Source organism: Blennius ocellaris (assembly GCF_963422515.1).
Source record: "Blennius ocellaris genome assembly, chromosome: 22".
Taxonomy (NCBI): domain Eukaryota; kingdom Metazoa; phylum Chordata; class Actinopteri; order Blenniiformes; family Blenniidae; genus Blennius; species Blennius ocellaris.
This window is the reverse complement of record NC_137671.1, coordinates 2,049,004-2,061,203: the sequence shown is the minus strand read 5'-3', so window position 1 is coordinate 2,061,203 and position 12,200 is coordinate 2,049,004. Positions and strand designations below refer to the sequence as shown.

Genomic DNA, 12,200 nt, shown 5'->3' with positions numbered 1-12,200 from the left:
CACTTTACATTTCACCGGCAAAGTTCTGTGCTGCCCTCTAGTGGCGAAGAGTATTAGAGCGATCAGGGAGTTGGTCGCTGCAGGGCATGATGGGAGTTCAGGTTACGTGTTGCCGGAGGTTATCGAGGGTTATTGTCGGGGTTGTTGTGTGTGTTGGTTTGTGCTTGTGTTGTGTTTCTGTTCCTCGGTTAACATTTTAATTATTTCGTCTAGTTTGGTTTGGTTTGTTGGACGTTGGTGTGCAACCAAGAGTGAGAAATGTGTTGTGTGGAGTGTGGTCCTGTTATGAACTTCCGGTCGCGTGTTCATGTCAAAATAAAAGCCCCTGATGTTCAGTTGGCAGAAAAGAATCTCGACTCAGCAATTCTTCTGTGGCGCTCGCCACAGTATTTGTACGTTATTACTCTGCAACACACTGCTCTCACAGTTGACAGTGGCTGTGAGAGTAAATGTTTTTTTTAGAAAAAATGTGAAATTGGATAATTTCCCGCGGCACACCTGACTATATCTCGCTGTAGACGACGCATGGCTTTAGCTCTAATTTTCCTTCATACCACAGCTGTGAAAACGTCTGTTGTGCCTCCTGGTGAAGTGATTGTGTTTCATTATGAGATACTTTCAGGCTCTCATCGTCCCTGGCCGCCGCCGGTTGACAGCCCCGGTGCGAACATAAATCCCACTCTTCACGGCAGCACGCTTTTATCCTTGCGGCCTCTTGGGGGGGGGGGCAAAGCGAGGACACTTTATTACTTCAGGACCTGCCGTCGTTCTCCGGCCTCCGCTTCAGGTGCGGATCCTCGGTGAAGCTGTGCAGCTCCAGTAGACACAGTCGTCCTCCGTCAGTCTGATTAGATCTGAGCTGCACGCCTTTAATTCACTGATGATGATGATGATGATGGTGACCTTCGCTGGTCAATGAGTGCAGTTACTCAAGCGACATCTGCAGCACACACACACACACACACACGCACGCTGTCATCCATTCCTCATCATGTTTGCCACAGGTCCTCTGCTCAATTAATCGCCATGGCAACAGGAGATGACGCTGGTGTCTGTTGGTGACACAACCTGTGTGTATTGAAAGCCACATGGTGACCCTTTGATCAGGAAATACTCTTAAATCCTTAAAGTAACTAATTTATGATAAATACGTGTGTTAGAATGACTCCTGGGCTCTTATTGTGGTAGATTGGTTGTTTACAGACTTGTAAATGCAAATAATGCAGTTTCAACACAACGTGTTAATGTAAATAATTGAAATGTGACGTTGGTGTGCAGAGTGTTCAGTACCTGTAGAGTGTAAGGTCACTTACCGGTTAAAAGTACTATGGACTTTGCCCCCATTGCAACAGGTTCAATGTACATCTTTACTTAAAATCACTGAGAGGCAACGAGGGAATCATTACACAGTGGGTTTTTACCTTGAAATGTTAAATTACGCAAAGTAAATTTCAAGTCATATCTAAAAATGTCAGTTTCTTTTTTCATAATTTTCATCATCACTCTTAATTTTTCTTGACACGATTTACACGTCGTGGGAAAATAAACCATCCTCGTTGTTTTTGGTGAAAAGTGTTTAAAATACGGTTCAGATGAAAGAATGCTCCCACCTGTTGCTGTCAAGCCGCTATTTTCAATGCCGTCTATTGTGTGTGTGTTTGTTCTTTCAGTAACTGAAGGACAGGCTGGAGGCCCGCAGCGCTTTTTCTTTTTCCACGCCTGTAATGGGAATTATTAATGACCGACTTGTCTGCTGAAATCATAGTTAAACTGAGCAGCGTGCAGATTATGTGTTCTCAGTCTCATTAACATATGACCTTGTGTGTGTGTGTGTGTGTGTGTCCTCCAGCGCTGAACTGGGTTTGTTGTGTAAACAGAGTCGCGGTCTTTTAAAAGCTACTGGATTCAGAGCTCCGCTGATCGGCCACGCCGCATGTAGTGTTTATATCCACGCTTGTCGTCATGCGATTCTTCTAGACCAGGTCTGACAGGAGGGAAACAGACATTTTTAAGAAGCACAATGAAAACAAGGTGTTATTCTTATTCTCGCTTTGGGACTTGTTAGAAGAGCAGAGATGTTCAGGGATCCCGGAGGTCTGCAGGACAAAAGAAGACAGGAAGTCCTTCGGTGCGTCTCACCTTCTGTCCGATACCTGCAAGGACTGTACTGATTGTATTGACGGTGTTCCCCCAGCAGGTGGCGTGTAGAGCGATGAACTCTCGGAGACCTGAGACAAAGACCAAGAGGTTGAAAGGTCAGGTGCTGGGCGGCGGCGGTGGCGTGTGGTGGTGGTGGGGGGGTGGGACTCATGAAAGCCTGTCCGCCGCCGCCACACCGCGGCTTTCAAAGAGCGACCCGGCGGATATTGGTTTCAAACGGCCTGCGCTCCCTTTGTCCCTCATGAAAAGCATTCTGACGGTCCCATCGGCTCACCAGCAGGAGAGGACTTTCACCTTTTCGTTCACCGTCCGTCCGTCATCCCAGGACGACGGCCTCCGTCGCGGCGGCATTTAGACTGACGGCGGCCGGGTGGACGTGACGCTTTAGCGCAAAATCTGATAGCGGATCATGTGAGCGAGTTTTAAAGTGTTTAAAACCCGGAGGCACACGACTCGTGTGTTTCGCCTGCGATTATACTCAGATTGCAAAGTTTCTTTGACGTGGCTGGACGGGGCGCCGCACGCCGCCGTACAAACGACCCTGAAACGAGTCTTGTCGTCCACACATGGGTCATGGGCCCCCCGAGTGCTTCACTGGCTCCTCCTTCAGGAGGGCAGCAGTTACTACGTCCCGTCAGTGTTTATGAAGCTGAGTCACGAGCACGGCCAGCAGTGCAGCTTCAACTTCAAGTCAGCTTCAATTTGATGCCAAGACCTCTTAAAAGCTGTCAAGCTTTTCTTTTTTTTTCTTCTTTTTTTTCCATTCCAGCAAGGCCATTGAGACGCCCCTTGATTTAGGTCCCCCTGCCAGACCCGGGACAAAGGGCCCGGCTGGAGAGCGGGGAACCTTACCCCGACATGAAGAGACGCTATTAAGGAGGCTGAATAGAGCTCCACGAGGAGGAGAGGGAGGAGGAGGAGGAGGAGGAGGAGGAGCTACTGTCAACTCGTCTGGAAGACGGACATCTTATTAGGTGGAGACAGCACAGAGACGACAAGGCAGGACAAATACAGTGAACATGATATATCTGGTACTATACTATGAACATGATCTCAATCTCATTACGTCAATCCTCCAGGCAAAAAAAACCAAACGTACCTCAAGTTTCCTTTGATCTCTGGACATTAGGATGTAAAGCGTCTTGAGCATTGAGGCTTTTCCATGCAAGACAATGAAAACCATCTGAACAAAGTCCCAGGTGCTGCTTGGGGTTGAACTTCAAGTGAAAGCTCTGTTTTCAGCGTCTGTTCACACCACGACGGGGAACTTTTCCAAAACGCTTCCTGCAGGCTTTTCTCCTGCAGTCCACACGCGGGCAACAAGTGTGAGTTTGAAGTGGCTGGATGATGGAGGACATTCAGTGGTTTCCATGGCAGTTTAAACCTGAAGAGACAAACCAGAACCCTCATTAAAACTTCATGAAACTAGCTGGAACTCCCGTCTGTTCTGCAGGAAGCGAAGCTCCAGTCGTGGCCAGAGCCCCCCCCCCCAGTCTCACGCTCGTATCTCACCCAGTCTTGACCCGGCCGCTGTGCTGTCTGATGATGCTGTGTGTCGGAATAATTACTTCTGCCCTGTGATTCACGAGGCCGCCCAGACGGATTGGTCCCTGCCCCGGCTGCCAGGCAGAAGCCTTCCTCACTCCCCCCCCCCCCCCCCCCCCCCCCCCCTGCTGTGAAGGTAAGGATCATTACTCCCTCCACCACGGAGCCTAATGGCGCTTATCAGCATCAACATCACGACGTGGAAGCATCCTTCATGAGGCGGAACCGTCCAGGGGGGAAGCGCTGCCATGTTGGTTTCTTCGCTGTGAATCTGAGGCTGAGCTCTCTGCTGAAATAGGCGAGAAATTGTCGCGTCTGAAAGATTCAGTTCACGACGAAAAGGGAATGGAATTGAGTGGGGCGTAAAAAGAAAGAGGGAGAGACAAGGTGACAGACTGGTGGACGGGGGGACTTCTCGTCTGAGGGGAGACACATCCTGAAAGAAAATGGAATTGCTGGCACAGACTTCTTATATGAAAAAAGAAAAAAGGAAAAAAGGTGAGCAGGAGGTTGACAGCAGAGAGCTACGATGTGAGGAGAAGTGACGCAGCGCTTAGGGATGAAGAGGAGGGGGTGACGAAGGAAGCAGGGTTTTTGGACGGGGTGTCTGTCTGTCCCTATATAACACCGGGAATGTTGGTGGTTTTATTTTGACAGTCACCGTAAAAACAATGAAACTTGGTGGTTTTATTTTCACAGTAATTGTTATAACAATCCAACTTGGTAGTTTTATTTTAACCGTCACCGTAATAACAATGAAACTTGGTAGTTTTATTTTGACAGTCACCGTAATAACAGTCCAACTTGGTGGTTTTATTTTGACAGTCACCATAATAACAATGAAACTTGGTGGTCTGTTCACCAGATTGTTCCTTTTTTCTTGCGAAACTTGCAAAAACGGCCCCTTGTCACTTTTCACTTTCACGAGACGTAAAGAAGGCGAGGTGCATCCTGGACACGTCTCCAGTTAATCGAGGGACAAACACAAACGGGACACGTTTGCGGTGACACTGTAGAAAAAGCCGTTCAAACGCAGAGGTAGAATTGCACAGCAAGCCAGAGGTTCTCACCGCGAGGAGGAACCACGTCAGATACAGTGAGAAACACGTGGTTTTGGGGGGGGGGCTCAGTGTGAGAGCAGCTCCTAACGGACTGAACACAACATTACGAACACATTAAACACTCGACTGTGACATTTATATCAGCAAGACGTCACATCACTGTGAAATGAGCTACTTTCTCCACATGATGTCCTTTGTCCTCCAACTTGGTGGAGACGTATGCAATCATTTGCAGCACTCGGGCTGACGTCTCACTTGTCTCCGAAAGGGGGGGGGGGGGGTGAGTGCAGAATTAATTAAATGTGCTCTCCTCCAGGTTTGATCGAATCTTCAGAGCATCAGATGTGACAGTCTCTGAAAAGGCTCTGTGTCGGGGCTTTCTTGTACAGAACAGAGGAAATGGAAAACAAAAAAAAAGAAAGAGGATTCTTTCTTCTCACAGTCTGGAGAATTTCCCTCCGAGAGGCTGAGATAACAGAGTTGGGACGGCTGCTCTGCTATCACTGCTCTGGTTCCAGTTCGTATGAAGGCAGTGGGACGTGGCAATAATAAACATCATCACGTGCGGGCGCTTCATTTGTGTTGACGTTGAAGCGTCAGTCACTGATAAATGGTATTAACTGTTGAATCAAAATGAAAATCAGGCCACGGACAGGTAGATCAATATGTGAAAGTATTTGAACACACTTAACATGCCTGGACCGGCCAGGTCTGCGTCCACACGTCCTCCTCAGTGACCACCACTGGACTGGACACATCAGACACAGCAGGGAGCCCCAGCTGGAACGTCCAAACTGACCCTGAAGCCCATATAAAGGATTAAAAAGCAGACGTCTGAAGTGCCAAAGTCGGTTGCAGTGCATTTCATCACCCAGGTGATTGATCCATACAACACCTCAGGTGTGCTGCAACACGAATGTGTGGAAGAGGATCCTTCGTTCTGCTTTCAGTTTTAGTTTGAGGCTGCTTTGCAGACTGAAGGTCACCGCTAACGAGCTGTCATGTGACGGTTCCTCTGTTTGCTGGTCGTGAAAGCTAAAGTAAATCAATGTGCCATTCAGTACGGCCAACATTGAGTTGAAATATGTTAGAAGGATCTATTGAGACGTGAGACATCAGGGCAGAGTGTGTGTGTGTGTGTGTGTGTGTGTGTGTGTGTGTGTGTGTGTGTGTGTGTGTGTGTGTGTGTGTGTGTGTGTGTGTGTGTGTGTGTGTGTGTGTGTGTGTGTGTGTGTGTTGCATCAGAACCGTAATCCCTGTTAAACATTTAGACCCCTCGTACCACAATAAAAGGACCTTTCCTTCAATGTCCTACAATCCCAGCAAAATGGGACCTCTATAATCTCAACATTGAACAATATGCTTCAAAGTAAATATCCTGTAATCCCAGGATTAAGACCAGACGTCCGTTGGGGTCTCTGCACCGGTGGAGAGTAGACAAGTCGATCCGTCTGTCCAGGGGGGATCCAGAATCTGTCCTGGGAGGATTGAGAATCTTTCTTGGGAGGACAGAGAGGCTTTCCTGGGAGGACCCAGAGTCTTTCCTGGGAGGACCCAGAGTCTTTCCTGGGAGGACTGAGAGTCTTTCCTGGGAGGACCGAGAGTCTTTCCTGGGGGAACCCAGAGTCTTTCCTGGGAGGACCGACAGTCTTTCCTGGGGGAACCCAGAGTCTTTCCTGGGAGGACCGACAGTCTTTCCTGGGGGAACCCAGAGTCTTTCCTGGGAGGACCGACAGTCTTTCCTGGGGGAACCCAGAGTCTTTCCTGGGAGGACCGAGTCTTTTCTGGGAGGACCGAGAGTCTTTCCTGGGGGAACCCAGAGTCTTTCCTGGGATGACCCAGAGGCTTTGCCAGACCAAACCAGAGCTGTAATCTCTCCTGAGTCCCGGACCGACCCGGGGCCTCCTCCCAGTTGAACCTCTAATGGGAGGCGACCAGGAGACGTCCTGAGCAGATGGACCTTTGCCGGCTCCACCACCAGCCTCTCCTGACGGATGAACTCTTCATTCCAACGCACACAAAACCGACGTCTCCACGATCTCAATTATTCAGTTCAGACCGCCTCCCGATCCCGGCTTCACCCACACGAAATGCTCCGACCGTCCCAGAGTACACGCTGCCAACCAGCACCACAGTTCTCCGACTGAGACGGAGACAGGACGTGGAGAAGGAAGTCCATAAAGAACACAAAACATCGCTGGTGGGGAAGGAGAACAATGGAGTCCTGTCAATAACAGTGGGAACTTTATGTATAGACTGCAGATACTCCATTTGTTGACGCAAGCACACACTGCGCTCCGTCTCATGACTTTTAACTCCTGACATGGAGGACGCTGCACCCCTTCTCTGGTTTTAGTGCAACGACCTGCTCTTCGATAGCGACGCTGATTAAACGTGGGCCGGTCCATGCAGCTGCAGAGTTGTGACTGGAGGAGAGTCGGGGAGCGTGTCCGCCGCTAGCTTTCCTGATCCTGATGGGGCTTTAGCGAGTCGCTCTTAATGGTATTTGCAGGCTGTAGTTGTTCCCAGCCATTGTTCTCTCTGGAGGAAATCAATTTGAGAGTACACAGGGAGCAACAGTCTGGGCCTAATTAAATGTCACAGTTTACACCGCCGCCTGCACTTCACGCACCATAACCACGGACTTTACACATCGATACTGAAGGCAAATGGACTGGAAGTGCACCAGGGTGTTGAGATTGATCAGAGTTGAGGTATTTGTTGTGGCAGAGCGACGCGCAGCTCTGTGTACGCGTGCTGGAGTGACAGGCCTGCAATGGCCTGGCCCGGATCCCAGCGGGACGTCAGTGTCAGGTGCCGCCGGCGCCGTCCCGCAGGACGAGTCGCCAACCCGTCACGGTGACGAACAGGCGGCTGACTCAGCTCAGGAGGGGGTAGATGCTCGGTAGGAAAGTCGCACGCTGAACGTACCAGGTGTCTTTTTTTTTCCCACAAGATGCCAGGCGGAGGCGGACGCACGGGGACTCGTGAGGCGGCGGGTCGGCAACCGTTGCGCAAGGCCCCGGCTCCCATGACAAGGCCACTAACCGTACTAATTGGTTTCTTTATTAGTATCAGGCCTGAGCAGAGCCTGTAAATCATTCATGATTCAATCCCCAGACCTTTGTGGGGCGATTCATCCATTCACTCCAGATAATGGGCCACCGTGTCATGTCTACCTCTTGCTCAGGCCTAATTATCCAGGCGACGGCGTGTTTCCGGCAGGCGTTACGAGTCTCTGACGAACCGGCTTTATAGAGACGGTGGAACGTTTCATCAAACTTTGCCTACGCTTGTAAGACGTGACATTATTTAAACTTGACAGCAGCTCATAAAGTGGAGAACCTCTGAAATGGTTCTGGTACACAAGAGTCCAGTGGTGTTATGTAATGTCAAACACTCAGAAGAGCCGTTCGCCGGTGCTGGAAAGGACAAGTTACAAAGACTGATTTGTTTTAGTCCTCATACTTTTACAAGTTTGTCATTTTATTCAGGTTTAAGAGCTTCTTGTACAAGCCCTCCCTCTTTATTTACATTACATTCAGTAGTGACAATGTATATTTTAGTACATTCAATAACTTTCTGATACAGATTCTCAGCGACACTTCTTACCGGAGTGCATTTTTATGTCTGATACCTTTGATTTGAATGAGCTGTTTCACAGAGTGAAAGAGATTCAAATGTCTGCGACTGACAAAATGATTGAATGGGGTTAAAAAGTGACTGAAGAATTGCGAATTACCTGGAATTTCTTTTCCCATCTTTCCGGGCCCTTTTTCCTTCAAACGTGTGTGGCTGCCTTTGATACCTCACATACATTTTGCTGAAACCCGAAGCGTCACTTGCTCTCAGAATGAACCCTCAGTAATGCGAGAAGCGTTTCCAGTTAAAAATTTAAAACGATGATATTAATTGCTTGATGAGGGAGGAGGAGGAGGAGGAGGAGGAAGGTGAGGAGGAGGAGCAGGAGGCCATTTCAAACTTCCCATTTAATGCTTTCCTGTCAGGAATCATGGGGACAGATTTCTCTCTCCTCAGATCAGACGTAACGTTGCAGAACATTAAATTCCTCTTGCATGAGCCACGCTGGTGAAGCTCCGGTTTACTGGAGCCGTAAACTGTAACACAGTGCGGGAGCGCCACCATAAATGTTGCCTTCACAGTAACAATAATGTGAAACAGAAAGTAATGTGGCAGTAAAAGTATGTGATATAACCCCGCCCAGTGCAGCAGCATCACAAGGCCTTAATGACACAAATATGATGGAATCAATCTTTATTTGATGGTGTCAGGTAGTTTTTCACAATGAATGTCCAGTGTTGTTATCTGTTTTCTCCTTGTTCAAGGCTTCTTCAGTCTATAAAAGACAGAAGAATTCACTGTGGGCTTAAAGTTAACTTGTGTGGTGGTGGAGGCAGAATTCATCTTCAATAAATTACGTTATTGTCTCATCTTGAAATGAACAGTTCGTAATAGATTACTGCCCTTAGCAGTTTTGTGAAAGATTAATATAAATATACGTGGATACATATATACATACATACATAAGTTAATTTAAAAAAAATTATTCAGGTAATCTGATTATTCTTGAAGTGTTGTCTTTAATTAATTAATTCGTACATTCATGAATGTGTTTGCTCATTTACCTATGGAATTATTTTGACGCTCGTTTATTGAAATATTTATTCAAATAAAGAAGGATTTATTTACACGTATATTCGTTGTTTTATTCCCTACAATTTCCCTGGTACGTCCTAAAACTCTTGAAAAGAATATGTGAATAAATGTCAACATAAAGATAGAGATAAATGTGGATAAAGGTGTGAATATGAAAGAAATGTAGAAGTGACTATTTATTCCTGCTTATTTAATTCCACAATCATAGATTTCTGCATATATTGTTTAAATAAATAAATCCAATTTCAATTCAATTCAGCATTATTTATATAACATTTCAGGGCACTTTTACAGACACATTACACGTCTGTAGTTATGTGTACATTATGGAAGCTATGTTGTCTATATGCGTATAAACAAATAGATAAATAAAATATTACAATAGAATATAAATATTTGATTGATTTAATACGACAACGATTACAACTACTACTGCTCCTCCTCCTCCTACTACTACTACTACTAGGACTATCTTTAAATATAAATATATTTTTCTTGATTCTATATGTTTGTTGTATTTTAGTTATTCATTATTTCTGCTCCATATCGACGATCCGGCTGTCATCGTGTTTTAAATTAGTCAAAGGCGGTGCACTCGATATGTCCGCCGGCCCCTCCCACCGGAGCTGGGGGGTGGGCGGGGCCACGCTGGCAGCGCGTTCCCCCGGCTCGCTGGGTTCGGAGCGGATTACCGCGGCGGGCTGGCTGGGTGGTTAAGCGAAGCGTCGCCGCCGTCGGTTTGTCCGGTGAGTGTGGGGTTGTGAGCGGGGGACCGGGATGGAGAGCGGAGCGGAGCGGACCGACGGGGCCATCGGGACGGGAGATCCAGTGTGACCGCGCCGGGACTGCGCTCGGTGCCGCGGGGGAAAGTTTCTCCGGACTCGGTTCCCTCCGCGCTCGGAAGATGGTAAAAATATTGGTGTTTTGTTTTTTTTAACCACTTGTTACATCGTTCCGGTCCTCCAGCCGGGAATTCACCTCCTCACGCCGGGGAGGTTCGCTGCTCGTTACCGGAGAAATGCTCCTTTCTACTGGGGGGGGGGAAGAGTGTGTGACACCGCGGAGTTTGTCAAAAGACTGGAGTTTGTTTTCTTCAGCTGTCAGAACGACGAGTCCCGACACGCTTTGTTCCACCAGGCTGCATTAATAACCTCCATTAATACACACACACACGCACACGCACACGCACACTGCAGTATGTATTGTTATTTATTCCGGCTCTCATGTTTCCACCTTTCTAACAATAACACATGTGATCATCGGCTGCTTTTAGACGAACTGGCCTCGTGTTTTCATATTAAGTGAATAAACGCACGCGGCCAACAACAACTTCCACTGATGTTCTCGAGGACAGAACAACAAGTTGTATTTGGTACCACTGCGACTGTCAAAATAAAAGTACCAAGTCCCGGGAGAACCTGGACTGGGAGTCACGACCACACGGAGGAAACTCTGTTCTGATTGGTCGGCTACTGAGCATGTGCAGAAGAACTCCTGTTGTTACACAAGTAATCTAAAGATTCTACTGGTGTTCTTGACCAAGATATGAGAACATTGCAGACCTCCAGTGTTCCGTACAGTGAGCCCTGTGGAACTCCGCCGTTGAGTTTGACAAAGAAAATGCAAGCAGAGGTGAGCCACAACATTATGACCAGTACCAGTTGGTGTGAGTCTTCAGTTGTATTGTGACGCTCCCCACCTAGAACCCTCAGCTCCCCACCTAGAACCCTCAGATCCCCTCCTAGAACCCTCAGATCCCCACCCAGAACCCTCAGCTCTCCACCCATAACCCTCAGCTCCCCACCCAGAACCCTCAGCTCCCCACCTAGAACCTTCAGCTCCCCTCCTAGAACCCTCAGCTCCCCTCCTAGAACCCTCAGCTCTCCACCCAGAATCCTCAGCTCTCAGGCAGAATTGTTCTGCCCCCCCCCTCCCCCCCCCCCCCCCCCCCCCCCCTTTTCGTGGCGGTCACATTCAGGTGGTTCCTTGTCAGAGCGCCAGTGGTCCAGCTGGTTTTTCCCGTCTGTCTCCAGGCGCCGTGTTGATCACAGCTGGAGATTTGTCGTCCTTCACAATAAAAGCCGGCGGCTAGGAACCCAAAAAACGACCTCGTTTCCCTGCTTTTCATCTTGGAGGCGGCGAGCCTGTCAGGTGCTGCGGTGACACGTTATTACAGGAAGACTTCTTCTTCTGTGACCCGGGGGGGCGAGGTGCTCTGGGGGGGGGGGAGATGCGCTGGGGGGGGGGGGGGGGGGTGCTCTGGGGGGATTCTGAAAAGGACCGTAAACGCTGCACTTATCCTCCAGAATCAAATCTGTAATCACACTCAATCTTTTCCCTTGTTTGATCTCATGTTCTGTTGCATTTTGCAGTGGATGATGTAATGTTCTGGGGGTTTTTTTCACTCCACCGCCATGACTGATTGTTTATTCATTTGTCGATCTTATGATCTTATAACATTATTTCGGTACGTTTATCTTATTTGCCCCAACAGCAGCTCCGGTCCGAGGAAAAACCTGAACGTATTTGTCAGATCGGATCTTTGACGAACCTCGACTTTGATGCAGTTTCATGGAATCGTCCGCCGGCTTGGTGGTTATTTACCAGCCCGGCGTGGCAAATAAGTGTCCGTCAAAACAATCTTGTAGTGATGCATTAATGCGCGTCCGATGCAATTAGCAAAGTCCGAACTGAGATGGACGTCAAACCGGCGCTCAAGGCGCCACTTTACTGCCGCGATTCCTGGCATTCTGCAGT

The 12,200-nt window shown here is 48.3% G+C and overlaps 1 protein-coding gene across 2 annotated transcripts in view; it reads left to right on the top strand.

The window, feature by feature from the left end:
• Nucleotides 1–10,164: 10,164 nt before the first annotated feature.
• Nucleotides 10,165–12,200, top strand: part of tmcc3 (transmembrane and coiled-coil domain family 3) — a 34,999-nt gene continuing 32,963 nt past the window's right edge. For both annotated transcript variants that reach the window (XR_013937106.1, XM_080518131.1), the window contains exon 1: nt 10,165–10,350. Coding sequence is in view for 1 of the 2 variants with exons in the window: in XM_080518131.1 (XP_080374257.1) it covers nt 10,348–10,350 (3 nt within the window). In the remaining variant the exon portion in view is untranslated. The remainder of the gene's footprint in view (nt 10,351–12,200) is intronic.